The sequence below is a fragment of the Pichia membranifaciens genome, assembly GCF_001661235.1.
Source record: "Pichia membranifaciens NRRL Y-2026 unplaced genomic scaffold PICMEscaffold_5, whole genome shotgun sequence".
Taxonomy (NCBI): Eukaryota; Fungi; Ascomycota; class Pichiomycetes; order Pichiales; family Pichiaceae; genus Pichia; species Pichia membranifaciens.
The window spans coordinates 600,362-626,862 of NW_017566986.1; the positions used below are offsets into that span (position 1 = coordinate 600,362).

At 44.9% G+C, this 26,501-nt stretch overlaps 13 protein-coding genes across 13 annotated transcripts; 3 read left to right on the forward strand and 10 right to left on the reverse strand.

Moving 5' to 3' along the window:
• Window positions 1-361: 361 nt before the first annotated feature.
• PICMEDRAFT_25908 (hypothetical protein) lies at window positions 362-892 on the forward strand (the record flags this gene model as incomplete). The annotated part of the gene is made up of 1 exon (XM_019162420.1): window positions 362-892. A coding segment is annotated over one exon (531 nt), but the record flags the coding sequence as incomplete, so codon positions are not given.
• Window positions 893-988: 96 nt separating this feature from the next.
• Window positions 989-2,365, reverse strand: PICMEDRAFT_35715 (hypothetical protein; the record flags this gene model as incomplete). Its single annotated transcript, XM_019162960.1, has 1 exon — window positions 989-2,365. One exon carries the CDS (start codon window positions 2,363-2,365, stop codon window positions 989-991), a length of 1,377 nt encoding a protein of 458 aa, XP_019016250.1.
• An 814-nt stretch (window positions 2,366-3,179) lies between these two features.
• PICMEDRAFT_73917 (hypothetical protein) lies at window positions 3,180-5,432 on the reverse strand (the record flags this gene model as incomplete). Its single annotated transcript, XM_019164620.1, has 1 exon — window positions 3,180-5,432. One exon carries the CDS (start codon window positions 5,430-5,432, stop codon window positions 3,180-3,182), a length of 2,253 nt encoding a protein of 750 aa, XP_019016251.1.
• A 272-nt stretch (window positions 5,433-5,704) lies between these two features.
• PICMEDRAFT_59949 (hypothetical protein) lies at window positions 5,705-6,424 on the reverse strand (the record flags this gene model as incomplete). The annotated part of the gene is made up of 2 exons (XM_019163403.1): window positions 5,705-6,309; window positions 6,409-6,424. The coding sequence occupies 2 exons, from the start codon at window positions 6,422-6,424 to the stop codon at window positions 5,705-5,707; spliced, it is 621 nt and encodes a 206-aa protein (XP_019016252.1).
• On the reverse strand, window positions 6,403-8,143 carry PICMEDRAFT_166781 (hypothetical protein). Its single transcript, XM_019161304.1, has one exon. The coding sequence runs from the start codon at window positions 8,043-8,045 to the stop codon at window positions 6,732-6,734; it is 1,314 nt and encodes a 437-aa protein (XP_019016253.1). The 5' UTR covers window positions 8,046-8,143; the 3' UTR covers window positions 6,403-6,731.
• Window positions 8,144-8,240: 97 nt separating this feature from the next.
• Window positions 8,241-11,345, reverse strand: PICMEDRAFT_12875 (hypothetical protein; the record flags this gene model as incomplete). The annotated part of the gene is made up of 1 exon (XM_019159979.1): window positions 8,241-11,345. One exon carries the CDS (start codon window positions 11,343-11,345, stop codon window positions 8,241-8,243), a length of 3,105 nt encoding a protein of 1,034 aa, XP_019016254.1.
• A 196-nt stretch (window positions 11,346-11,541) lies between these two features.
• On the reverse strand, window positions 11,542-12,552 carry PICMEDRAFT_73919 (hypothetical protein; the record flags this gene model as incomplete). The annotated part of the gene is made up of 1 exon (XM_019164621.1): window positions 11,542-12,552. One exon carries the CDS (start codon window positions 12,550-12,552, stop codon window positions 11,542-11,544), a length of 1,011 nt encoding a protein of 336 aa, XP_019016255.1.
• A 671-nt stretch (window positions 12,553-13,223) lies between these two features.
• PICMEDRAFT_59951 (hypothetical protein) lies at window positions 13,224-14,888 on the forward strand (the record flags this gene model as incomplete). Its single annotated transcript, XM_019163404.1, has 1 exon — window positions 13,224-14,888. One exon carries the CDS (start codon window positions 13,224-13,226, stop codon window positions 14,886-14,888), a length of 1,665 nt encoding a protein of 554 aa, XP_019016256.1.
• Window positions 14,889-15,330: 442 nt separating this feature from the next.
• On the reverse strand, window positions 15,331-16,044 carry PICMEDRAFT_27755 (hypothetical protein; the record flags this gene model as incomplete). The annotated part of the gene is made up of 1 exon (XM_019162511.1): window positions 15,331-16,044. A coding segment is annotated over one exon (714 nt), but the record flags the coding sequence as incomplete, so codon positions are not given.
• A 383-nt stretch (window positions 16,045-16,427) lies between these two features.
• Window positions 16,428-18,191, reverse strand: PICMEDRAFT_73922 (hypothetical protein; the record flags this gene model as incomplete). The annotated part of the gene is made up of 1 exon (XM_019164622.1): window positions 16,428-18,191. One exon carries the CDS (start codon window positions 18,189-18,191, stop codon window positions 16,428-16,430), a length of 1,764 nt encoding a protein of 587 aa, XP_019016258.1.
• Window positions 18,192-18,344: 153 nt separating this feature from the next.
• PICMEDRAFT_54738 (hypothetical protein) lies at window positions 18,345-19,754 on the reverse strand. The gene has a single exon (XM_019163177.1). The coding sequence runs from the start codon at window positions 19,686-19,688 to the stop codon at window positions 18,504-18,506; it is 1,185 nt and encodes a 394-aa protein (XP_019016259.1). The 5' UTR covers window positions 19,689-19,754; the 3' UTR covers window positions 18,345-18,503.
• Window positions 19,755-20,129: 375 nt separating this feature from the next.
• On the forward strand, window positions 20,130-22,181 carry PICMEDRAFT_35901 (hypothetical protein; the record flags this gene model as incomplete). The annotated part of the gene is made up of 1 exon (XM_019162972.1): window positions 20,130-22,181. One exon carries the CDS (start codon window positions 20,130-20,132, stop codon window positions 22,179-22,181), a length of 2,052 nt encoding a protein of 683 aa, XP_019016260.1.
• Window positions 22,182-22,221: 40 nt separating this feature from the next.
• On the reverse strand, window positions 22,222-25,467 carry PICMEDRAFT_166789 (hypothetical protein). Its single transcript, XM_019161305.1, has one exon. The coding sequence runs from the start codon at window positions 25,247-25,249 to the stop codon at window positions 22,262-22,264; it is 2,988 nt and encodes a 995-aa protein (XP_019016261.1). The 5' UTR covers window positions 25,250-25,467; the 3' UTR covers window positions 22,222-22,261.
• Window positions 25,468-26,501: the final 1,034 nt, after the last annotated feature.

The following is a 26,501-nucleotide window of genomic DNA, read 5'->3' on the forward strand; positions in this document are numbered from 1 at the left end:
CAGAGAGGAGAAGAGCGAGAAAGCCCGGTTTGCCGTGCCCAGTAGAAGTCAAAAGAGAGAATGAGGGAGCTCAAACTCCCCAGACACACTGGAGACAGGTCATATTGATGGGGGGGTTTGCTTGTAGTGACCCAAATAGGACATGAGTATTGCTAACAGCCTCAACTTCACCCGGAGATGCTTTTCTCCAGTGTCACCTCTTTTCCAACTCAGAAGGTCGTTCTCTGCGACAACAAGTGCATGTGCCAAAAAGTCTAAGAAAGACACCAAGAGGGCCAACAACAAGGCTTCTGCTGACGCCGGAGAAGATGCAGAAGAGATTGTTCTTGACCCAAAGGCGATTTTGGCTGGTTTAAAGACCAAATACGACGATTCTTTTACACAATTCACGAAAAAGCTCACCGAAATGAAGATGGGTAGGGCTAACCCTGCCATTTTTGACAAATTGAAGGTCAAAATCGACGATTCCTACGTGGCGACCTTCCCAGAAATTGCTATGACTGCAATGAAGGGCACAAGCTTTCTCAACATCACAGTGTTTGATCCGAGCCACACAAAACGTGTTGTCTCTGCCATTTTAGACGCCGACATGAATCTCAACCCAGAGGTGGATCCTAAGAACGAACAGCTTTTGAAGGTAAAATTGCCAAATTCCACAAAGGAGTTGAAGGCAAAGCAGATCAAACAAATGAAGGAGCTCTTGGATCTGTTCAAGTCCAACGCCACTTTCAAATACAGTCTACAGTCTATCAGGGCTTCTTTCATGAAGGATCTGAAAAACGTCGAAGGTTCCAAGGACATTGTGAGAAAGTTGACGACCGATATCGACGCCTCCTATAAGACGTATGCAGAGAAGTTCACGACAGCATTTAAAAACACTGAGAAATCGATGAGCTAGCATTTGCGTAGAGTCTTGTCATTCTTTTGATAATCTGTATATACACTCACAAGTAATTAATACTATTTTGTGAAGAAGACTGTCAGCCAGTCAATTTGCGTTTTTGGCAAGATTATATATACCCTTCACCCTTTCAAACAAGCTATAGTCATATGCAGCCTTGTTCATGGAAGAGACAAAAGTCCAAGCCTTTTTGCCGCTCTTGATCGGGTAGTCGATCACACCAGGGATGCTAGTGCTGATGAACTGGCTTTTGTCAAAGCAAACGCTCTTTTCGTTGCAAAGTCCACGCAATCCTTCTTCACCTCCAAATTTGCCGTATCCAGACCCCTTGATACCGCCGAACGGCAACTGGCAGACGTAAAATGTTGCAAAGTCGTTTATTGCAACATTCCCTGTCCGGAATCTTCTCGTCATTTCAAACCCTTTCTTCCTGTTGGTAGTAAAAATTGCGCCACCAAGTCCAAACTCGGAATTATTGGCTATTTCGAGACCCTGTTCATCATCAGCTGCATGGAATACACTTAAAATAGGGCCAAATACTTCGTTCTGGGCAATCGCACTGTTTGGATCCAAATCTGCAATTAGGGTGGGTTGAAAATAATGTCCCTGTGGATAGTTAGGATGGACGTATCTTTTACCACCACACAAAACTCTTCCTTTACCCTGTTCTTCGATGTTGCTGACCCATCCTTCCAGTTCATCAAATTTGGCGCCTCCCATGATCATGGCGCCCATATCGATCTCTTCGCCCTGATCTATATCACTCCCTAAGTGAAACATGTCTATTTTCTCTTTCAACTTGGTGAGTAGCAATTCATAATTATTTCGGTCCCCACAAACAATCACTCTTTCGATTCCAATACAATTTTGACCTGAGCTCTGGAAGGTACCACGTAATAGCGTGCTAGCAATGGAATCAACACCCTTCTGTTTCATGTAGTCATCGCATACAATCACCGCATCCTTACCGCCCAATTCGACAACTACCGGAATTAATATATCACTTGCTTTCTTGACCACCTTCTTAGCGACAGGTCTCGAGCCAATGAAGGTCAGGTGGTCCAATCTCGGGTTCCCGCTGACAGCATCGGCATCTTTTCCCCAGCAACACACAAGCTGTACAAGGTCTTCATCGATCTCACAAATCTTCAATGCGCCTTTGACAACACTCATGAAAAACTCACTACTCCATCTTACTCGTTCACTACACTTGATCACAACACCGTTACCACTGAAAACTCCAGCGATAATTGGTCCCATCAAGTTATGGAATGGGTAATTCCATGAAACAACAGCGCCAACGACGCCAAGTGGCTCGTACCAGACTTGTGCGTTTTTGTATTTCATCAACATGTTGGCAGGGCCAGGTCTTTTGCTAGGTTCCAAAATGGAGTCGCCGTGCTTTAGAATCCAGTTGATCTTCTCCAAGGTGACCATAATCTCACCCATAGAAGCATCTATCATAGTTTTCCCCGAATCCCGGCAAGCAACCCTGGCAAGTTCTTTCTGGTTTCTTATGATGAACTCACTAAGAGTACGCAAGAACTTCCTTCTCTTGTGCTTGAATTTGTCATCATTATAGAACTTCGGTTGAGCAACTTGGGCAGACCTGATGATTGAGTCAATTTCCTCGGGCTTATGCGATTTGAACTTGCCAAGTAGCTGCGATGTAGCTGGACAGTAGCAGTAGATGTATTCCGGGTCGTCCGGTTGGCAGATGTCCGGAATGGTTAGCCTTTTCCCTTTCCAGTTCGGTTGTGACGCTTCGGGGAACGGGATCTCAAACTTCAGGGGCTTCTCCACTCGCTTGTGAGTCTTTCTGAACACAAACAAACAGAACGTGCCAACAATCAGCAACAAGGAGATCGATATTTGAATTGGATACGTGTTGTCTTTTGCAAACTGCAGTTGCAGTCGGTCCGATGAAAAATTCAAGTTCATAGACGTCAACGTATCATTCAATTGCGCCAGGATCTCCGTCAGATTGAGGTTCATCACGTCGTTCATCGTCGTCCTGCTCCGATGTAAGTTCTGTCCCTCCTTGCTCCCTGCTCCAAACTCTACTCTTAGCCCATCCAGGGGGCCTCGTTCCTTTCTCACATGCATCGGGGCATGCACACACCTCCCGCAGTGAAGGAAAAACGTCCTGCGAGGAAATGAAAGTCCTCAACGCGGGGTGGGCCCGTCGTATAGGCAGGACAGCCCGGAGAACGAGGTTCTTTTCAGGCGTATGTTCTATACATGCTTACACGTAGGTTATAGCTGGGGATGGAGTGCTCTACTCCTCCTCGCTCATGTCTTCCTCGTCAAGGAGGTCGTCGAATGCCTTGTCCAACTCTGCGTCAAGTTCACGATCGATCTCGTCGTCCTCGTGGGGGAGACCGCTATGTCTGGCCTTCTGCGGAGTACCTGTCTTCTTCTTAAGCTTGCCTGTACCCTTGGCCTTAGGCGCCTTCTTAGGTGTGGCAGAGGAAGAAGCAGGCGTGGTATTTTTCTTTGCAGGGGGAGCCGCTGCCGTGGGCGAAGGCGCAGACGCAGGAGCAGGCGTTGGAGTTGGCGTAGGTAATTTCACTGTGTTTTTGTTCTTGGCCGGCTTGACAGACTTCGCCGACTTGGTCTCGACCTTGACCTGCTTCACTGGGAAAGTTGCAAGCTTGTCCGGTCTCGGCTCTTCCTTATGTATCTGCTTGCGCTCCTTCATCTCCTTGCTCTTCAACGGATCATCTTCGATGATCAATTGGAACTCGCTGTTCCCTGCTGTGAGCTCGTTTTCGTCGGACAGCACGGGACCATCAATAGCATCTGCATCCTCCCAGTCAGAAAACTCGATGTTTAAGTCATCATCGAACGTCTTGGCAACTTTGTCGGTGGTCCGATCGGTGGTCCGATCAATGGCTTTTGCAGGGTTGACTTTCAACTCTTTAACAGCAGGCGACTGGCTTGGCGGTAGCGGGGGCGTAGGTGAGATCGCTGTCGGGTATGTTTCCACTCCAAGGCTCGGAGTGGTGTTAATAGCTTCGGCCTTTTGGCTTTTGACGTTTTTAGCGGACTTAGTTGTGAGAGAAGTGGTGTCGGCCTCCTCAGCAGCAGAGGCGGTGTTCATTTCAGATTCCAATTCCTCAGCAAAGCTCTCTAGATCCAGATCGTCGCTTAATACTGGGTCCTTCCATGCTTCCAGCGTAGGCTCGGTTTTGGTGACTTTCCTGACATCTTTTTCAAGAACTTTGGCTGCCTTCTTCGCTGGCTTCTGTGGAGAAACCTCCTTTTTTGGCGGCACAGATGGTGGCGGCGTCAGAACCAGCTCAAATGCTGCCTGGTCCGGCCTGGCCTCTTTCAGCTCTCTCTGTCTGATCCGCAGTCCGGTGCTCTCGTGAGTTTTATGAGAAGCGTCCACCGCACTGGAAAGAATTTCCTTTTCCTTGAGTGCAGGCTCTTTCAGTTTCGGCTTGTAGACTCTCCCTTTATTAATTCCGACCGCTCGTTCTGCCTTTCTAAGAAGCAAGCTCCTCTGTGTCTTTCTCGTCCCCGTTCCTCCGTTCGTGGGCGTAATAACGTTCTTCTTGGCTGTTTGCAAAACAGGAGACGGAGATGCTGAGACTTTTAAAGGTGACTGCGGCTTTGCTGGAGTCGATGGTGGAGCCGATACTGGCACAGACGACAGTGTCTTCGATGGTTGAAAAACTTTTCTAGTAGGCGAGTTGATAGGTGAGTTTGATACGTGTCTTCTGACGGGAGATATGCCGCTAATGGACTTTCCGTACGGCTTGATCATCCCCACTTCGGTCGGTATTATGTTTGCAGTCCTCACGGGGCTCGTGGTTCTTCTGGAGCAGCTCAAGCTTGGCTTGCTAGATGTTCCGGAGGCAAATGACGTTATCAGGGAGTCTATGTACGATTTTGTCATTGGAGAGATGGTGGCAGCAGCAGATGATGGTGCGTTCGACAGTTTCGTTTGTCGATGTGTCATTTTGTTGATTTTCCCAGAGATAATCTCGGGTTCTCTCGACTTATTCATCTTGATGAATCCATTGAACACATCGACCTTGAACGACTTGCTCACGTCGTCGTAGGACAGAAGGAATTCCGACATCGAGCCGAAATGAGCAGCCCCGGCGCCAGCTCCATTCTCGAGGGCGACAGAAGACGTCGAGCCCGTGCCTGTCGGCGTCATAGCTGTGGACATTAGCTGGTGCAGCCCGGCGTTCGGCCGGGATCGTCCCTCAAAGTAGATGCGGTCGTCCTTGCTGAGATTCGTCGTGATCGCCTTGGTGCTTTCTTTGGACTCGGATACGAGGTAGAATGGAATTTCGGTAGCCGAAAGGCCAGGATCCACCATCACGGTCTCGTTTCCCCTCGTCGGAGATGCCTGGCGGGCATTCCCGGCAACGTCCTTGTAGAGAAACGACGGAAAGCCATCGTCAATGATGTCAGGCTTGAAGCCATATCTGATGCCAAAAACGTCTGATTGCACGGTCGAAAAGAGGCCCGAGAAGTCGAGGTCGTACTCCCCGTCTGCAAGCTGTTTTGGCATTCTCGTCTGCAGTCTCTCTTGGCCCCTACTTGGCCGTGGGGTGTACAATGTCGTATAAACAGGTCCAGTGGCCTCTCTTCTGCTGCTTCTTCAGCACCCACAAAGGGGAGGACTCCTCCCGAGAAAGGACCAGGCCATTTTTCATTGTGGGCGAGCACCCCGTCAGCCTCAGCTCGGCCGCCGCCTACCTACGGTTCTCCTTCGCTAGTTACATGTTGTATCTTCAAACTATCTATCGTTACACTTGGCGGCAGGCCGGGCCCAGCAGCCAGCTAGTTACGGAGGGCCCGGAGACGCTCGTTCAAACGGTCCTCTTCGACCCTGTTGGATGGATTGGCGGCAGCAACACCAGACTGAGGGGTCTGCAAGCCTTCGACCTTGGCCTCGCCGATTTTGTGCTTCATCTCGATGCCGGCCTCGTCCGCCATCTGCTGCATCAAAAGGTCGACCTCGCCCTGCGGCTGAGAGCTGACGCTCATCTGGTTAGAGACGTTTTCGTAATAGTTTGTGGAGCTCTCCAAATCCTCGAATTGGTCCTCGAACTTGTCCATAACCCGCGTGATCTGCTCCAAGTTCATGCTCTCCATGGCCTTGTCCATGCCCTTCACCACAAAAGACATGTTCTTGGTGACCCCCCGCATCGTTACTGCTGTCTGTATCCTCGACGCCACCGCGTCGATTCTCGACGAAAGCCGGAGGAGGTTAATGCGTTCCTGGCTTTTCCGTATTGCATTCTGGGCGTAGATCTGCGCAATGTCGTTGTTCCCCTGGAGTAGCGCCTTCTTCACCCGCTTCTTCTCTCCCTCTTCCTCCTTTCCAGCCTTGGCAGCCTGTCGGTTGAGCTGTTTCGACGTGAACTTCAATTGGAATAGCGAGTCTGTAGCATCACCACGGTAGGAGTTGTGTTAGTGTCTGCGATCTGGGCGGAGACGGCGGAAACGGCTCGCTGCCGCAATTATTGCCTCTGTTTACGTACTCTCTAAGCCTGACATGACTGAATCAATTCTATTTCTGCTGCTGATGGTGCTGATGTTTGCACTTCTACCGCATTTCTCCATTTACCGCTCTTCTCTTGCAGCCTCATGGGAGAAGCTCCGTCTGCTGCCTTCACAGATAACAGGCTCCTTCCCACAGTTGCCGCTCGCTTTCTCGCTCGCTGTCTTTTTTCTCCGACACCGAACATCTGCTTTGTGCAGGAGTACGAGGATAAATAGAACTAGATGATGCATACGGTCTATAAAAGTGGGTGGTGTCTGCTGGTGTACTTTCTATACATGGCGGCTCCTCTGTCGGTGCCCTCTAGCTGTTGTTTTTCAGGTTTTCAATCCTTTTCACCTCGTCGTTGAAGTTGTCCAGGTTTTTGTAGGTAGCCTTCCCGTCAACGATCCGAACGACGCCCAGGTTGTCGCCCACCTTAGGCTTCGGCTTGTTCCACTCGGCTTCCTCTCTCACTGCTTCTTCGAGCTGCTGGATGCTGCTCTCGCCGGAGCGGTTCCCGAAAACGAGATCATTGGCTCTCACAACAAAGTTGTCTCTTCCACTGCTGGTCTCTACGAGAACAGACCGTGGGCCCTTCACAACAACATAGTGACCGTTTCCTAACGCGTAGTTTTTTAGCTGGGATGTACTTCTCCACATGAACTGTACTGCGTATCTCAGATATTCCAGCATGGTGGTGAGGACATGGTCGACAGCCTTATTCTTTGTGAGCAAAATAGGCTGCGGTGAATCAACTGCTTCTAACTTGCCGTCATCACTCTTCTTGTGAAACAAACCGTCCGTAGTATTCCAGTTCTCAGAGGTAATGTCGCCATTGTGCAAATCTGCTAGGTCGTTCACACTCATGGCAAGAATGTTGTCTCTCCCAACTCGTATCTCATCGCCTGCCCCCAATCCCACCTTGAATACACTGCCGTTCCCGACTATACTGACAAGCCCACGTCCGCTGAGCCAAGTGTATCCTCTACCGGATAAACCGTAGTGTAGATCCCTTGGCAAGCTCTTGACCTTCACGTTGAGCGAATTCCCCGAGTAACACTGTAACGAGTCTGGCTTAAATACCGCCCAATCGACACTGCCATCCAACGTGAGATTTACAAAGCTTCGAACACCATTGGACTTGCTTCCTTCGTACCCGTCGTATGCACTCACTAATACCTGAAGCGGAACTGTACCAATAACCCGCTGATAGCTCGATGCCTTTCCAGCAAGCCACAAGCTTCGTAAGGGTTGCGAAAACTCCCATTTGCTTCTCACAAAATTGGTGTCACCTTCATCGCTCTCGGCCTTCTTCGGTGCAAAGGAGTACACACTTATCACAGATCCCTTCTTCACGTGGACGGGAATAGATGGTGGAATAGTGACCGATAATGACGATGCTGGCGTCCCTATGGTCGTAAATGTTGGCACCTCTATTCCGTTGTCCTTATCGGCATCATAAAGTGGTAAGATAGATGCAGAGGTATCGTCTTTAGCTGGCGTGTCTTCCAGTGAGACCGGTTGTGTCGTCACCACGCTTGAAGGTTGTTGGATCGTGATGTTTCGCACAGAAAAATAGGAGACTTTTTTCACTGCATATCTTCTGCAATGCACATTGCGTCTTAATCCAAACATGTGTAGAGTTCTTGTTTCTTTAGCTTACCGCTCTTCGTATTGGATTGATTATTCTCTTTCGTTCTTTATTGTGTGTCCCTAACCACATTGCGAGCCACTTCGTCCCTTTCCGCTTTTCGCTCTTTCTTCCTCCTAGCCTTTTTCTCCTTCTCGCTTCAGTTCGCGCCACTGTCTTCTCTCCATCCCTAACGACAACTACACTGGAGATCTCGGAGAACAGGCTGTATCATCTCCGTCGTACCCACACTGTTTCAGTAGTTCAGCAGCACTTAAAACAGGGGCATTCTGTTGAATTTTCAAACTGTACTCGTCTGTGCCAAGATCTGAAATGACGATGTAGTCTGCATCCTTCGCCTCCAATATGACCTCACCTCCGTGGATCTCAATCTGTATCTCCAATATCTGTCGCTGGAAACTAGTACTTTCGTCATAGCCTAAAAGTACAAATTTCTTTTGGTAAAACTGAAACTGCAGCTTGTCACATTGATCCCTGTCCAGGCGTTTTTCGCTGGTTTTTTCCCCATAATTCTCGGAAAGCTCCCACAAGCCTTTTTCATTGTACTGTACTGTGTAGTTGCACCCAAATTGATCGATGCCTTTCTCACTCTGTCCTTTGGTTTCTTCATCTACCGCCAGGCAGTGAGATGGATCTAAAAGGACCTGCCTCTGGCTTCTTATACAGTCTTCACACCACTTCAACCTGAATATATTGTACTTTTTGCGTAGCTCGTTCACCAACAAAGTGTTTTTATCGGCAATTACCAGCAGTCTATTTCCAAAAGTATGCCTAGGATCTGATGTGATTCTACCCCCATGAGACTCTAAAATACCATTTATCTCGTTTAATGGCAACCACTCACCATTCATTATGCAATCTGTCTTCACGCAAAACGTGACATTTGAGAACAAATCATCTTTCTTGATAAAAGTTTGGATAAAACTTCTATTAACTTTTCTTAATGCAATATCCATCTTAGTCTCCATTTTAATCCGTCTATGTTTCACAAAGTTCCTTTCATTTTCCTCAAACGGGTTTTTTCTGCCTTGGTTTTTTATCTTCTCCCTGTAATCACTTATAGTATCGCATTCAAGATAATCCTTATCATATCGGACTCCAATGCAATACGGAAATCGAAGAGTAGTGTCAAGAACGAATCTGTTTTCCGAACCATTCGCCAAATTTTCAATGCTTTTCGCCTTGACGGTAATTACTACACTATTCTCCGGATAAATCCAGTAGTGTGGTTTAAGCTTACCGAACCGCACATGATGTTCTTGCATATCAATATCAGATTCGTACCTCTTGTATGGAATCCAATGTCCTTCTGTTTTGTCATCTATGTAGGTTGATACTTCATTGGATAAACCAAACCGAACCAAACAAAAACTAACAAACCATTCTCTATATTTGTCATCAGCACTATCACCGTATAATGCACAGATATAGTTAGAACCTTCTTTACCTATTACTGTGATGTCAAGTTCGTCAATAAAATTCATTAAGTAGTAAGGCTTTAATTTGATCCATCTAGGTGAGTGCTTTCCAACAAAATAGTATGATTGCCAATGTTTTATGACCAAACCCTCACTGTTTCTATTAATGATATTGTCCATGGCAATCTGTAAATCGTTGGCATTGTATCCAACATTCCACTTATGGACTTGTATGAACTTAAAATTGTTCTCCTCTAGTTTTCGGAAGGTTTGCAATAATTTTGTCTTTCTTTCCTTCAAATATGTTAACTGTAAACTTTCTCCATTCAAATACAAGATGTCGTAAACAAGTAGCTTATTGTAGACTTTGAAATCATTCAAATCTTTACCCTCTCTGATGGCATTTCTTGACATCTCAGAACAGGTTTTGACATCTTGAAATCCCAAAAGCCTGTTTTGGGTCTCATCAAATGTAATCATCTCACCATCTAATATCATGTCTTCAATGTTTTCAAACCATTCATGCTTCAAATATTTCGATATTATACCATCTGGGTCGCCCACGTACGAACCATACCAAACTTGAACAACATGTCCTCTACTGTAATATCGAGTCCAGATTTTGTCACGATTTGTTGGATCTCTCCATATGTGCAAACAAGATCTTTCCCCATCGAGCTTCTCTTCAATGCAGTATCCCTCTGTTTCCTGTCTGATACCATCTTTGTATACACTGATTTTTTCAACGATTCTATCATATTCATCATACATACGTATGCAACGCATAATTGAGAATGGAATACCAACAGATATCTTGACCACAAAAATTGTGGTGTCTCTCTTTTTTGATTTATCGAGATTATGCCCTCCACGTCTAAGGCCTCCGTCTTTTGTCAGATCCAACATCTTTTTCCAGGAAGGGAGATCCTTGGCTTTTAAGTACTCAATGCCATATATAACATCCCACAAATTGGACCTTGAGTACCATATTGCAGAGGCCAATCCTTTGGGTCTCAAACATATTGCATTGAAAACAACACGCTCACTTATAGTAGACTTGTTAAGAATACAAGATAGAACCATTTCAATTGTTAGTCGTGGCCTTTCTTCGTTGAGGCTGACCTTAGAACTTGAGGATTTTCCTATTACATACATCATGTCAAATAAATTTTCAGATGCAGGAAACAAACCATCAATTTTGCTCGATTCTGCACGGGCACCAAGCAAATTATCAAGCTCTACACTTAAATTTGCCAATGTGATCTGATTGTCATATTTAGCAGAGACTTTTGTGAATCTAACAAAATCTGTATTTTTTAGCAAAACACATTCTTCCCAGTAACTTTGTAAAACAGATATTATACCCAGTAGAAAATCAGGTGTGGGTGATTCTGTTGGTTTCCCAATTTTGATGGAATCGATCATTGCCCGAAGAACACCCGATTTGACATTATCGGTTTTTGTATATTTGTACAAATTTTTTATAAGTTGGTGCTTTGACAATAGTGTTCCTCTCGAGCGTTGTGGGACAAGTAATCGTGTCAAGTTGTATTTTTCTAGAGGAGAATCAAGTAGCTGAAAAAGTCCAGATAGGACCATAGTTTTAGACTTGCTAGAATTTGCAAGTAACTTTCCGGTCGAGTTTTTTGGCGGGTTTAATCTAGCAGATATTGCAGATAAAGGGATTGATGATGCCGTAAAGGAGAAAAGCCATGAATCATCGTTGTTTTCGTCGTCGTTTTCCTCCTTTTTAAGGAGATTCTCACATTTCTCAGTTAGCTGATTGGGAGGTGGGATACGTGGAAGAGCGATCCATATACAGTTTTTGGCCTCAGCGGGTTCTTGGTTAGCGTCATCTGTCTGCATTGTTTGACCATTGAGGTAAAGATACAGAGGGAGCTTTGTTCCGGAAATGTGGAGAGGTCATGGAGAGAAAAAGAGAGGAGCTAAATTTCTGATAAGGTAAGAGCAGGCCTGAGCCTCGCATCTTCCAGATCGGGAAAACAATTATGACAGTATAGAATTTAGTAGTACAATATTTAGAAAAAGTATTTGCAAGAAATTATATAAAGGAAACGATGATATCGTTTGAGTAGGATACAAGGGTCCTGTTTTCCGACAAAACGTCGTTGAATACGGGTGTGAAGGCCGACAAAAACTTCATGCAGTATACAAAACCTGCGAGCTGAAAGTCTATGACTCCTGGTACCGCTGGAGTTGACCCGTCGGAGCTCCAGTACTTTGTTCTGGAAAGTTGTTGGCTGAAGAGGGGCAGAAGCGACGCGGCGTTTCGACGGATCCTGGCCGACTCCAAGCGGTAAGCTAGTTTCGCTGACTTGGGGATGAGGTACGAGGCGAAGTAGGCGAAGGTGTCTGGATTCCGCAAGTGGAAGTCGTTACGCTTCAACAGGCTGAGTCTCACGTCGGAAGCAAGGAACTTGGTAAGCGGCGGGAACGCCTGCAGCGAGGCCGAGAAATTGTACTGGAAGAGGGAGTAGAATCTGAGGAGGGTCTGGTCGTCGAGCTGCAGGACGGCGAGGTTGTAGAAGTCAAAGAGCTGTGTGTTGAGGAGCGAGTAGACGAGCTCATCCTGCGTGGAGAGTTTAGACGAGTTGAGCGCGTTGATGACCCTCGAGGAGTGGATCTTGCGCACAACGCGGTGGGAGACGCGGTCCTTGGCGTCCTCGACGAGGATCGGCAGCTGGTCGTCGACGGCGGCGTGGAGCGACAGCACAGAGACGCTGCTGAAGCCGCCGCCGCCGCCGCCCTGTTCGGCGACGTCGCCGGCGTGCGTCGGAAGCTTCAGCTTCTCTCTGCTCAGAATCGAGAGCAGCGTCGACAGGCAGAGCGGGTCGACCGGCGCCAGACTGTCCACGTCTGTGGCAACCGGCGCCAGACTGTACACGCCTAGGTTGAACGTCTGTGTCGTCTTCGCCGTCGCAGAGCCGCCCGTGGGTGTCGACGAGAGCCGGTATTGCCTGCCCCTGTGGCACTCGGAGTGCGTCTCCGTGGGGAACACGACCCGTGGGAACGTTGTGTGGTAGTTCAGCAACGAGACACCTTCTTTCGACATGTTTGCGGTGGCCCGACGTCTGCTGTTGGCCCCTCACTGTGGCTTTTCATCCCCAGAGATCCAACATGTCAGAAACATGTCAGAAACATGTCGTAAATGGCCCCTGCCCGGCCCTCCGACCCCCGTGCACCACCGCTACCCAACCCCCGTGCACCGCCACCGCCGGTGGCTGGCCGGGAAAGGCCCCCTTTCCCCCTCCCTTTCCGCCTCCCCGCTCTCGATCCACAAGCCAGCCCCGCTGAGCCGCGTCTCCCCTACCCCGGCAACTGCGGCGGCGATTGTGCGATTGTGCGATTGTGCGCCCTGCCCTGCCGCAGGCCCGGTCACGTTACGTTATGCCAGGTAGCGCAGCGGTGTGCAGCGGTGTGCAGGCCCCTGTTTTGCCCCGATCCGGACAACGGTGGTGAGGCCGCCAGCAGTGGTCGTGCTTGGCGTTGGGCCCCTGTTCCTGTTCCCTGCGCTCTGGATCTGAGGGCAGGAGGAAGGGAGAAAGGGAGAAAGGGAGAAAGGGAGAAAGGAAACAAATCCCCTTTGTGGCTCGCTGTAGGCACCAGATCGCTTCCCCTCTCTCTGTGGTCCTTGTTTATTTGGAGAGTATCTGCGGACACACACATAGACTGCACGCAACGGAAACCAAGACAGCACAGCGCAGCGCAACACAGCAGAGCAGAATGACTAGCGAAGCCGAGGACCAGCAGCTTCCGCAGTATCAGGCGCTCGATCTGAACTACGGGCCGCCGGAGTACACCCCGTCGTTGCACCACACGTCGTTGGTGTACTACAGCGACGAGTCCCGGTGCAACGGCAAGACCGCGTTCGTGCCCTTGCTCTTTGAGATCAACTCGACGCAGATCAACTTCTACCACCTCAAGGACGAGTACTCGAAGTACGTCGCGTACCTCTTCAACGACTTGCATCCGACGTTTGTCGACCCAAACCTCAACATCAAGTCCAAAAACCCGTCCAAGATGAACATCGTCGGCGGTGGCATCGGCTCCTCCACCTCCCTCTTCAGCGTCCCGGACGCCTCCGGCAACAGCTCCTCCGTCTTCCTGAGCTCTCTGCAGCCCACGTCGCCTCCGCCGCTGCTCACCTCCGCCGCACACTGCTCCTCAACCTCCTCGCTCTCGACAATGTTCTCCCTGAACTCGGGCAACTCCTCCATGAACAACTCCGCCGCCTCCTCCATCTCCTCGTCCGCATCCTCCTCCTACAACACCGGCTCGATCTACACGCCTACATTTGCACGCAACTTCTCCAACGCCAGCACAACGAAAACCTCCTTTACTAAATTCTTCGACAAGCTCTCCTTGAAGAAGTCGAAAATCGACTCACCGCTGACCTACCACATGGTCTCCTTGACAGATGCGGAGAAGAAGTCTCAGGACCTGATCTACGTCCAGAAGCTGATGAACTACAAGCCAGACATTAACTCCATAATGGATACAGACTACTCTCCTCAGGAGGCCCAAATGCTGAACTTCAAATCAACCCTTTTCAAGTCTTTTTCTCTACAGGAGCTCGTCAAGTTCGGTAACGCCTCGGACTTCCATTCCAAACCCTTCACCCTACGCTTGATTTTCCCTACAGAGCAGTTTGTCATGGTCTCCTACAACGTTAACCTCTATGGTTCGATCTTCTATAAGCTTAACGTGGCCAAGGAAATCAGCCTAGACATTGATCTAAGAATACCTTTCCCTACAGACTACTGCGTTCCCCGCAGATCGAGAGGCAGACGGACCAGAGGCAGGCACAGGTCTTCAACGGCCGGATCGACCTCTTCCATGAACTCCACTGCAACCACAAGCACAAACGCGAATGCCAACACAAACTCTGCTGCCAATGGCAATGCGGTCTCGAGAACAACTACAAGATCAAGAAGCAATTCTCTTTTAGACGATGGTGATGAGGAAGACGAATTCGATACAACTTTCAACATAGACTGCCAACCGCATTTAGATTATCAACCTCATCACTCGATTCAACCACAAATAATCCTGGAAGATGAAATACTAAACGATATCATACAGTTGGAACCGGCTCAACAGGTCCTTTCTTCTCTGTCTTGTGTATCTCGTGTCACCACCTCTTCAGTATTTTCCTCAGTTGAGAGATACTCCTCCCAGGCCACGGATATGACCATGATGTCTTCTTTGTCTCCGATATCCTCTGAAAATGAGGAAGAAACATCTTCACTTCATTCTGCTGATCTAGAGCTTCCTCATCTTGAAAAATCACCTCCTGAAGATACCGCTCAATCCACATACAAAGAGTTGGTCTTTGCTATCAAGTGTATCAGGTCTTGCAAGAATAAAACTCTGCCGTGGCTCAGATAACTCTATTTTTTTTGATTCAATTTGTTTGTCAAACTTTTTTACTCTACATGACTTTATTTTTTTATGGTTATCTTTATACACTCATGCGTTCATCTCGTTTTTAGTATTCAGTTTTCTGTTTTTCTATCTGTTTTGTTTTCTCACGTTTTGCATCTTTTCTCTCACTGTCTTTTTCATTTGTTGTCTTTCTTTTCTTTGTGCCAATCTTCTTTACTGTACATCACCCTTGTGTATATTTATATGTTTTCCTATCAAGTTTTTCTAGTAGCTGATATTCCTGATTCATTTTTTTATATTCAATACATTTATTTCGTTAAACATTCTACGTCCATCTCTACACCTCCTGAATAAATCCTCGCCAATTGTCCAATAACGTAACTTCAGGTAGCCCCATTGCCATCAACTTCTCTTGGATAAGTCGAATATATATACCATGTTTCTCAAGCATTCTATCAACCCCCAAATCTGTCTCAACAAGAACTTTGTCACGTATTACAGTCATCAGTTTTTCTAGTTTTCCCAAATCCGTTCTGCTCAAGTTTACCACATCACTGATTCCAAACCAGATATGAATATTCTCTAGCTTGTTCATAAGCATCTTAGCATTGTCCACACTCCCACTGTAAGAATGCATCACCACTGCAGGAGCAACATTTTTTTTCATTTGCTTGACATCCATTCTTTTTAGTACCTCGTACATCTGGCCATGGCACCCGACGCAATGCACCGAAATTCTTTTCGGTATGTCATCCACACACGTGCTCAACGACAATTCTAATTGTATCTGCAGCACTTTGACCTGATGCTCCATCTTTACTTTGTAGTTTGTTAAGCCACCTCCACCTGGATATTCTGCGTTCCCAAGATACCCTGATTGTGGGATTCTTGCCAACTTGTCTAGGCCGACCTCTCCTATGTTGATTCGCTGTCTGAACTTGGAGTTGGTCAAAATATCACGAAATTTGGACATAGTGTTCTGTATCGCAAATGGAAATGGTAGATAGCGTACTACTTCTTCAAACTCCTCAGGATTTTCTCTGTTCTGAGAATAAACATCAAGCACATTCCTATAGTGCTGTAACTTGAAATTTTCTTGATCTTTGACGTTATCGATATTTTCAAATGTATAAAGGTGAGAAAACCAAGGATGTATCCCGACATTCAACATTATCTGTCGATTAGCCATTAAAGTTGAGTCCTCCATTGCAGTAAATAGTAGCTGTCCATCGATATGATTCGTCATCATCAGATTTATAGGCCATGTTTGTGATGACAAAATCGGCACCACGTCTTCCCTATAACTTTCAGGATTGATATCCGGTGATAAATGGCAATGCGAGTCATAGCAAGTATTTTGGCTCACAGTACTCATTCGATATTATCTCGGTAATGGTATTATTTCTCACCGCTGACAATAGTGATTGACTCCCTATTTCAGACTCATCATCTAGGTTGAATTTAATCAAAAAGATGCATTTTCAGATGGTAACTGAAATGCACATTGCTGATCACGTGACTTTATGATTCAAATTCCCACTCCTACATAAAATTAATATCTATTAAAATGTCCTCCAGATTACTTTTCAGCTTCATCACGTTCTTGTTGTCGAAAATTTCTTCTTCTTCCAAACTGTATGACCTTATGAGCTCCCTGTCTATCCCATGGTCAAGCCTGAGGCATCGTACATATTTCTGAGGGTTGAACGTGGCTGGACCGACTGTATCTACATTGTTCAAAAACCTTTCTATGCGTCGACGTTTCTCCCTTCTTTGGGTCTTAAGTACTCTTCCCTTCAATGCAACACCTTCTTTCCTTTTCCTGCTTAGTTGCGTCTCTTTTCCGCGTATGACTTGACCAATTGGGTCAAAATCAAAATCCACCTCTGTGGATACACTATTGAAACTGTTAAGTACATCAGAACATCGATCACTCGATGAACCCCAATAATCTATAATTCTTAGGTTATTGTCATCGCTTCTAAGTTCTAGGTTGCAACTACCATATTTATCATTTGAAGCTAAATCATAACTCGAATTATTGATTCCATAAAAGTTTTTCATGTTGAAGCCTTTTTGCCATGTGTCAAAAGACTCCGTCATCGGATAAATATCTTGAACATTTTTAAACAGTTTAACAAAGTTTTTTGACTCGCTATAGGAACTATGCCGAGAATAAATGAATTTAATGTGAAGAGGTAGGAACATAAAAGACTGCTTGCATCTAATGTAGTTGAAGTTGAGAAGCTGCTTTCTACCCCCGTTGTTAAACCAAAACTTTCCATTCCATATTTCCTTTTCCTGATTTTGACAATTAAGCTCCTCGAATTGATTTATTTCACGTGGCAGGTAAACCTCCATATATTCAGTTTTGGTCATATCAATGGCATGTTTTATGGTGATTATAGAGCTTGCATCACTTATGCCGCACTCTTCGATCTCACCAATGTAAAATGCATAGTCAAATTTGTCCCTTTTGACAGGAACTAAATTATATATTTTGTCTACCATGTTGACATTTTTTTCCAGATCATCATATAGCCAGTTGTTACTCAACTTTACCTTTTCGATCCACCTCGAAACATTTTTCGAAAAATAGAAATTGCATTTGCTGGCAAAAATGTCATGAATTTTCACCCAAACTTCTTCAAATCCATAAATTGTGTCCAGAAAACGAAACTTAGTACCAATTGGATATTGTCTTATCAAGCTTGCCAGCCTATATATTCCTTCCAGATTATCTAAGATCTCAATATTCCGATTTCTATATGAAAATGTTGTATCCAAATACAGCATATTCAAAGGCTCACTCCCAAATATGTAAGGGGAGAGTATTGTTGATGTTCGTATTGAATAGATAACGCCATATTCAAACCTTGCATCTCCAGTATATAACACACTCAAAGCCTTTCCCCCTCGTAAATCCTTTATCAAAACCATTGCACTTCCTAGACAGTGATAGTTCGGTATAAATGTGTAATTCAACCCAGGTTCTAACTCTTTAGTGACATTCATCTCCGCAAACTCTGCATTGGTCAGATTTTTCTCTATGTTGGTGGGTGTATTAGTATGACATAAAATTAAATGCTTGGTCGTTTTGGTTAAAATGAATTTCGGAGCTTTTGATTTAAGAAATTTTCCTGATAACCCTTTATAATGATCACAGTGGGCGTGGGATATGATACAGTATTTGGCGATATTATTTCGTGACGTGCTATTAGCGTGTATAGTCTCAAAATTATCGATAAGTACATCAGGAATCAGGGGAATGATTCCATTGAAAGTCAAGCTTGTTGCTTTTGACATCACCGAGAATTACAGGACCTAGCTCCTCTCAAAATCAAGTGTACCTTTCCTAAAAGAACCCAAATTCATCAAAAGGGTTCGGTGATAAAATATTCATGTTACGCGTTGCTTATGTGAAATAAAGCAGACATTAATGAAAAATCATATCGGGGGAAAAAAAAAGGTACATTTGTTCCGACACTAATCTGCTCGTCAGGCTTTTCTGATTAGGTTCCGAATGTAAAGGACACTACATAACTATTTAGCTATTTTTGTTTTTTAGCTTAGTAGAATTTCATTCTTTTCGGTTATAAAGATTTATTTATCAAGTTTTCATTCAAAAGCTTTTAATTCTTTTGTAAGGTTTTCCTTAAAAGTGTTCACAAAGACAATCGCTCTGTCCTTCGCATCAAAGCAAGAGTCATTCAAGATTAGCTTGAGCTCCAAAGTGGAAACTTCATCACCTTCTGAGTTCAAGGTATATTCAATCTTGAATCTATCAGAGTTTCTCGATGGGGCAATTATATCATCAAACAAAGGATCGTCTAAATCAGAGACTGGGTTGGTGTTGTACGCATATGCCTGTTGCTCTGAGGAAGATAGAGCTTCAGAGATTACAGCCTTGAATTTGGACAATTCAGGGTAGCTCACCTCCAAGTCGATCGGATAACTCTCGGTAATTATGGTAGGCTCCTTGGCTTTGGGCTTTGCTTTTCCCTCTGTCTTGGAGTCAGCGCCCACTGTGCCAGTCGGCTCCAGTAGTTCGATATGCGAGAGATCCAACCGTGACGTCTTCTCGAGATAGTTCACAAGAGTATCATTTTGTTCGGCAGACACCTTACCCAGATGTACCAGAACATCACCTCTCAATAGCCTGCCGTGTGGGCCGGTCGCCGGTATTTTCGCAAGCGCATCCTCTCTAGAGATCTTGTTTTCAGCTAGCAAACGTTCAACAGAAGGGAAGAAGACCTGGGCTGGGTTAGCAGCTTTCGAAGTGGCGGATGGGGATGCTGAAGCCGGTGATTTTTCCGCCGGAGTGGAAGAATTTCCTGAAGACTCTGTGGATTCTTTAGGTGGGCTTGTTTTTGGTGGTGCTGTTTCGGCGGCCTCGGAAGATGGTGTCGCCTGTGGCTTCTCTTCGTCAGGAAGCTTTGGATACTCCAAATTTTTCAAGTCATCGCCGTCCTCCGCCAGAAACGCAATCGGAGTCCCGACCTTGATGTCCTTTGTTCCGTCCGGTAGAATGATCTTGGCTAGAACACCATCATCGATGGCATCCACCGAGATAGTAGCTTTATCAGTCTCGATATCCAGTAGCGAGTCTCCTGGGTTGTAGTGATCGCCCTCTTTCACTTTCCACTCGACGATTGCGCCCGACTCCATCGTGGGAGACATCGCAGGCATGTCAAAGATCTTTGCAGCCAACACCAATCTCGAGACGTGGAAATTTCTCGATACCTGTGTGGCATGCAGCTGCAATGCAGTCTTGGAGATCGTTTTAGAAGCGTATCTCAACATTTTCTCTTCCTAAGATTTCCTCGGTTCAATCACAAGCAGAGTTCACCCGTCTGTTCACCTTGGACTGATCACCGTTGTATAAACCCGATTGCGCAGGATCTGACAGCTTACTTTCCAAATTGCACCCGAGCGACGATAGGAATATCACCAGGTCTTTGCTGATTGACAGTGCAGGGCTTGAAATCCATGCATGCGTGGGATGGATGCGTGCCTTCACGGAGTTTCCCTGGCCGGGAATCACGTGTGCGGCTAAAGCCGTGGGTCGATCGGCTCTGGTCACGTGAAAATCCAGCACTGCCTGGAAAACTTTTTTTTGGTTCTTGTCTCTATTTTCAGTTTTTCTCTATCTTTTTTCAAGGACCCCAAAGTTTTAACAGAAACGGATAGATAGAAGGGTTGACAGTGTTCAGTGTGACAGATTCGAGACTAATAACAGCAACAATGGGAAAACGGAAGCTGAAGAGATCATCAGAGCTACGGAACAATAAAAGAAGAAAAGAAGAAGACGCAAAACTTCAATCTTCGGTGTTTTCTAAAGTTGAAAGCGACGATGAAATAGAAAACGTTGAAATGGAAGACGGCAACGATGAGGCAGACAGAAAACTTGAAGGCGAATATGAAGAGTACGAAACGAAACCAAGGAAATTCAATGACCCGGATGCAAACACGGTGGAAGGATTGCCGATCCGTACTGCGGATGGTACTTTCCACAGACGGGTAATTCAGAAGGAAATGCCAAAAGAAGAGGAGGCTGGTGACGAGGAGTCTGAAGCTTCATCATCAGAAAGCGAGAGCAAGGAACAGGAACACAAAAAAGGCAAAGGAGACGATGAAGAGTTGTTTGACGAAGAAAATGACGAGTCTTACCAGGGCTTGACGCAGGAAGAGAAGATCATTAAAACGAAAGAAGACATTGCTGAAATGGCACAACTGTTGATCGAGAACCCGGAGGAAAATATCCTACAGCTTTCAAGGTTGAGAAGAATGTCGAACTCGAAAAACCCATTCACTGCGAAGTTGGCAATCCTAGCCATGGTGCCAGTGTTCAAAAGCATATCGCCATCCTACCACATCAGACCGCTAAGTGAAAGTGAGAAGAAGGAAAAAGTGAGTAGAGAAGTTGCGAAACTTCGGTTGTTTGAACAGCATTTGGTGATAAATTACAAGCACTACATAGATTTGTTAGCCCGAAAAGCAGCAAGATTTTCGACCCAACCGAAGGTGACCTCAACAGATGCCGAACTTGGAATAATCGCAACCAACGCCGCCTGTGAGTTAGCCACGTCGTTGAGATTTTTCAACTATAGAAAGGACTTGTTCAAGATAATAACGAGACGAGTGATGAAAAAGCCACAAAATGAGTTTGAACTAAAGGCTTATAAGAAATGTATCAGTACCCTAGACTCTTTACTCATCGAGGATGCATCTCATGGTGATATCTCTTTAGATTTGGTGATTCTTTTGTCGAAAAGTATGAGAAGAAGAGATTATAACGTCGATGAGAGTGTGGTTAATGTTTTCTTATCTTTGACGGTTCTCAATGACTATTCCCCTGACTCAAATGAACACGATGATCAACCAAAATTGAAGAAGAAAGACAGGATACATTTAAGCAAAAAGGAAAGGAAACAATTAAAGGAAAGGAAACTGATTGATGCAGAAATGAGAACTGCTGAACAAGCTATTACTGCTGAACAAAGAGAGAAGAACCAAGCCCAAATCTTAAAAATGCTACTGACTTTTTACCTAGAAATCCTCAAAGCAAGACCTGCAAAGCTAATGGCTGCTGTTCTAGAGAGTTTATCCAAATTTGGTTCTTTAGTCAATGTTGATTTGATGGGAGATTTCTTACAGGTCCTTAGAGAAGTCACGGAAGAGATTTTGCAAAATAAAGATTTGAACAGCAGTGAAGTTAGACAGGTTTTGTTGTGCATCATAACGTCATTCTCGTTAGTTGCAAACTTGCCAACAAAAAAGGTGGTAGTGGACTTGAACAAATTTGTGGATTACTTATACTCGTTGATTCCTAACCTAGCTCTCGACATGAACGTTGAGTTTTCGCACAAGACCTTGAGGCTTGTCGATCCTTTGGCCACAACTGAACTCAATTTGAAACCTTCTGTTAATATTTCAACAAAAGCTGAGTTATTGTTGAGGTGTCTGAACGCCATCTTTTTCAATAGCAAGAGTGGATCTAGCAAAAGAGCTTTAGCCTTCACAAAAAGACTGTATTTGGCTTCGTTACATTTACCAGAAAAATCTACAATCGCTTTACTCAAATTCATGGAAAAACTTATCGCTAGGTATGATGAAATCAAAACTCTTTATTCAACAGAAGATAGGGTTCAAAATGGTGTCTATCATCCTGAAGTTGATGAGACTGAGAGAGCTAATACCGAAGTTGCTGTTCTCTGGGAAAACGTTCTTTTGGACAAGCATTACAGTAATAGTGTTGCAATGGGTGCAAGACATTTGTTCAAAAATGCTAAATAAAAAAATTCGTATAGATTGTGAAATATAATATAACTATAAATTATCATTTCAAAAATATTGAAAAAAAAATAAAAAAAATTTTAACCTGATGTTTTATCGTCGATGCTACCATTTGCTATGAATTTCTGCTCCGATAATCCGTTAACCATCATTTTTGTTGGCGTTATGTAATTCCCTTCCTCAATGTTGAACAAATTATCGTTGTATTGATCACTGTTAACAAAAGCATCATACCCCTTTTCTGTCAATAATTCATGCGGAGCAATGTTTTTACAAGAGCTGAAAAAGGATGAAGACTTTGTAGGTGCAGAAGTTGATACCGGTGACATGTTCTTGTTGCTCGAACGGTCAATAAAATGATTCATGATCACATTGCTAGCTGGTTTGTCTGTCAAAGTACTTGTCAGATTACCTGTAGTATCGGCAGCAGAGTGGGAGCTTCGTCTGTGGTGAGGAGGAATATACTTCTTGTAGCCTTTGGGACTTGTGTTTATATTCGATCCTGTGCTTGAGAAATTATTTGACACCGTAGTAGTTAAAGATGTGTCCCTTGAGTTATTCTTTTCGTCAAATAGCCTACTCTCGGTGAACTGTTTCGATAGCAAATTCATTGCATTTGATTGGATCTGCTCGAACTTTTCGCCGTCGTCTGAGGGTGAAACTCCCGCTAAAAAATTCATACCATTGTTTCTTGATACGGTCGGCTGGTCAAATTCAAAAGAGAAAGTTTCCTCGTCAGAATCTTCGGCGTGTTCAACTTGATCATCGCCAGTATCGTCATCGTCTTCAGCGATATCTTCTATTTCTCTTGGACTTTCAAAATGACCCTTGCTTGTACGCTTGCTGGAGCCACTCATAAAGTCATTATCTGTCTCCGTATCATCGTCAGAAACAACAGCTGACCCAAGTAAATTTGATGCATTGAAACGTAAATTGGGTGGTATGTACTTTCCATCCATTGACGATCTCAATGAGCTTGTTACCCGAACTGGATGAGAGTTTGCGCCAGAAGAGATGCCAGCAGATAACCTCCGTGGGTTTTTCGATTTGTGGTCATTACTTGAATTCCATAGGGGAGCCTCCCATTTACTATTCCTAGATCTTAGATTGCCTGATCTGTAACTATTCTTATTTTTGTTACTATTACTAGAAGGTACATTGCTTGATCTCCTCTTCCTCTTTTGCCAAGCTCTTCTGTCACTGTAATCATAATAGTTGTTGGTATTGTTGAATGCATGTCTATAATTATAAGTGTAGTTGTTCGAAGAGTTCTCAAACTCTTTGTTCTTTCTATAATATGAGCCTCTCTGTTGAACGTTTTGTTTGCCTCTATTAGCTTTTTCCATGTAATGAGTAAAGACGGACCTAGGAGTGAAAAAGTCCTTCCTGTTAAAATCAAAAGAGTCGTCTTTCAAAGAATCACGGCCGCCAATTCTTCCATCCTGTGATTTGTTTCTGTAATTGTAATTCGCTATTTTCAAAGGCTTACGATGAGCAGGGTTCCAACGTCTTGCCCTATAGTTATTGTTGTTGTTTGCTTTTCTGTTCTCATTACTGATATTAAATTTCTTACTGTCATTAAGCGAATTAGCCAGAAGCTTGTGAGGCGGCTCATATTTCTTTTGGATATTAATTGGTTCCGAAACCGTGTAGTTATTGTTCGTGTCTGTACCTAGCAAAGTATCAATCAAACCCATCTTCCGATTTGCTGATTCTAAAACAGCAGAAGGTTGTAGTGAAGGATTGATATTTGGAGAATGTTTAGGTTCTGACATGTCAATTTCACTCTTGCCATCATTTGTGCGTACCTCTGAATTAGCTCCTGTGGAAATTGGGTCAGTTCTAGTGGCATTTTCTCCTTTGTCAATATTATTTGGTGAGTTGTCAAACAGCACCACTGGGTTTTCGCCTTTGGCTGCGGGCTTGATTTCGCTGATAGTATCTTCAACCTTAGCTGTATTTGCAGCCTCAGATTTCGCATTGCCTTGTTTACCATCTGCTTCGTAAGATTCATCTTCACCAATCTCCTCGACCAAAGCTTTGGCCTTTATGTCATCGACATCTTCTTCGAATTCGTAATCATAGGTCAACACATCGATATTCAGCAGGTTCACTTTAATCATCTCTAAGTCTCTATTGGCCGGATCAATAGTTAGAGAATGGATCATAACAGAAAACAAGTCGTAACTCATGAATGGGAAGATGTCAAAAAGGGTTTCCCTATTTGCGGCGTAATGTAAGAACATCTTATCTTTGGAACTTGCTGACCTGAAGGGGGATTTCCCGAATACGATATTTAGCAAGCAAATACCCAAAGACCAGATATCTACCTTGTCTGCAGCATAACTGTCAATGTCGGAATGTTCCAACAATTCCGGAGCCATGTAACGCTCACTTCCGACGTCGAAATCGTTGCAGATCAAATGGTCTGTCGCTAACCCAAAATCAGTTAACTTGATGGACCAGTCATCTGCAATAAGAATATTTTCAGGTTTGATATCACGATGATAGACGCCATTTTTATGGCAAAATTCCACCGCACTGATCAATTGCATAAAAACATCAATGACATCACTTGTGGCAACGGGAGCTATACCAAGTTGAATAGCGTCATGTAGATCACCCCTCGGTGCGTACTCAAAAACCATGTAGGTGTCAAAGTAGTCTAGCAATGTCGTTATGTTCGGATGGGTATCCACTTTCTTGATCATCGCAATCTCTTGCTTCGTTTCTCTCAAAACTATCGACTTGCTAACATCTTTATCGCTTGTTTCCGTGTTTGAAAATGTAGCATCTGACTTGATTGCAGACCTAGTGTTTGAGTTCAGACTCATCGATCTGACTTTCACAATATGATCCTCTGATTTGGTCTTGTTTTGATAGGCTTCAAAATCCCCTAGCCTGCCTGTATTGTACTTGATCGCCACCAATGTATTGCCTTCTTTGGTATCTTTTGCTATGGAAACAATACCAAAAGATCCTTCATTTAAGCCCTTCATTCTTAAATACCGGTCGTTGAGGAGACCTCCGTGAAGGTAATTTGCATAATCAGAACTTGCCACCGTCATTTTCTTGTATGTATGTATCTTCTTTTTCTGGGCTAACGGAGATGAAGGGAAAAAAAGGTTTATTGTGCTGTGAACTACGTCAGGGGTTGAAACTGAAGTTTGGTTGAGAAAATGATGTTTGGGATTCGTGTATAGATAAGCAAGCTACTGTGTCTGTTTCGTGGAGCCTTAAGCTTGCGAGAGATAAATAGTGAACGATTGGTTGATGTGTGTTTCCAAATGTTAAAGCATAAAATTCAAGTAAAAACTATTCTGAGTTGTTTAATAAATATCGAGCCGGTATGTGTAATAACTTAAAAGTCGTTATATTTGTGTACGTATGTGTATGTCTGTCTGTGTCTGTGATCGACCAAGTGCCGCTGAAACGAAATGCTGTAAAAGGTAGAGTTCCTGCTCCTAACGTCAAACAAGACTAATCCTCCCTAGTGGTCAAGAACTAAATGCTAGTTACGAGAAGTGCAAACACCCAAAGGCCGCAGCTATGGAATCTTGTGGTTGTACGAGTCGGAGTAGAGTGTTTTGGCTGAAAGTCAATAACCGGGTTGAATAGGTCTTCTTTGCTATGGACACGTGTTATCGTCTTGGTTTCCTGCTTGCTTGTTGTACCTCTCTGTCTCTGTGTAGTGCTCTCTGCAAAAGGGAGCCCGCAGACGCCCGCCACGGAGAATGGCGAACATCTTCCGTCTCCTCTTCACCCCATTTATTTATTGTTGGACTCACCAGAAAGGCCTGGAAGCCACCACGCAGGGAGCAGGAATCAAAATTTCGCGCCGATCGGCCCAGAATTGGCCTGATAAATTCTAGATGGTAATGAACCTGTCTTCTCCGAGAAGTAGAGAAGGCTTCTGTCTTTCCGAGGAAGCAGAACGAAATGGCTCTGTTTCTTTTCCGCCAACAGGGTAAACCCGAGAGGAAAAGAGCGGACAACCATGCATCCCTTACGATCATCGTCGCTATTGCCGCAGTTGACGCTCACAGTCTCTCCAGTGAGCTCGCTGGAGTCATCGCTGAGCGAAGATGAAGACATTCGGCCATTGCTCTCTCCGATCGTGTCGGAGCCGGATGAGCTAGACACGCACAACACGACGCTGGACAAGATGATGTTGACTCCCGGTGACGATCAGGACGACTTTTTGCTGAGGTCCCTCAAGTCTGCGTCATTTTCAAATGCGAACCTAAGGTTCAACTCCCGGTTATCGCTGATGTCATCGAAGTCGAACGTCAAGAGCTACCAGGATAACCCGGGCGCCTC

Coding starts and splice junctions, on each gene's coding strand:
- PICMEDRAFT_54738 (XM_019163177.1), bottom strand. CDS start 19,688: ATGTTGAGATACGCTTCTAAAACGATCTCCAAGACTGCATTGCAGCTG.
- PICMEDRAFT_166781 (XM_019161304.1), bottom strand. CDS start 8,045: ATGTTTGGATTAAGACGCAATGTGCATTGCAGAAGATATGCAGTGAAA.
- PICMEDRAFT_166789 (XM_019161305.1), bottom strand. CDS start 25,249: ATGACGGTGGCAAGTTCTGATTATGCAAATTACCTTCACGGAGGTCTC.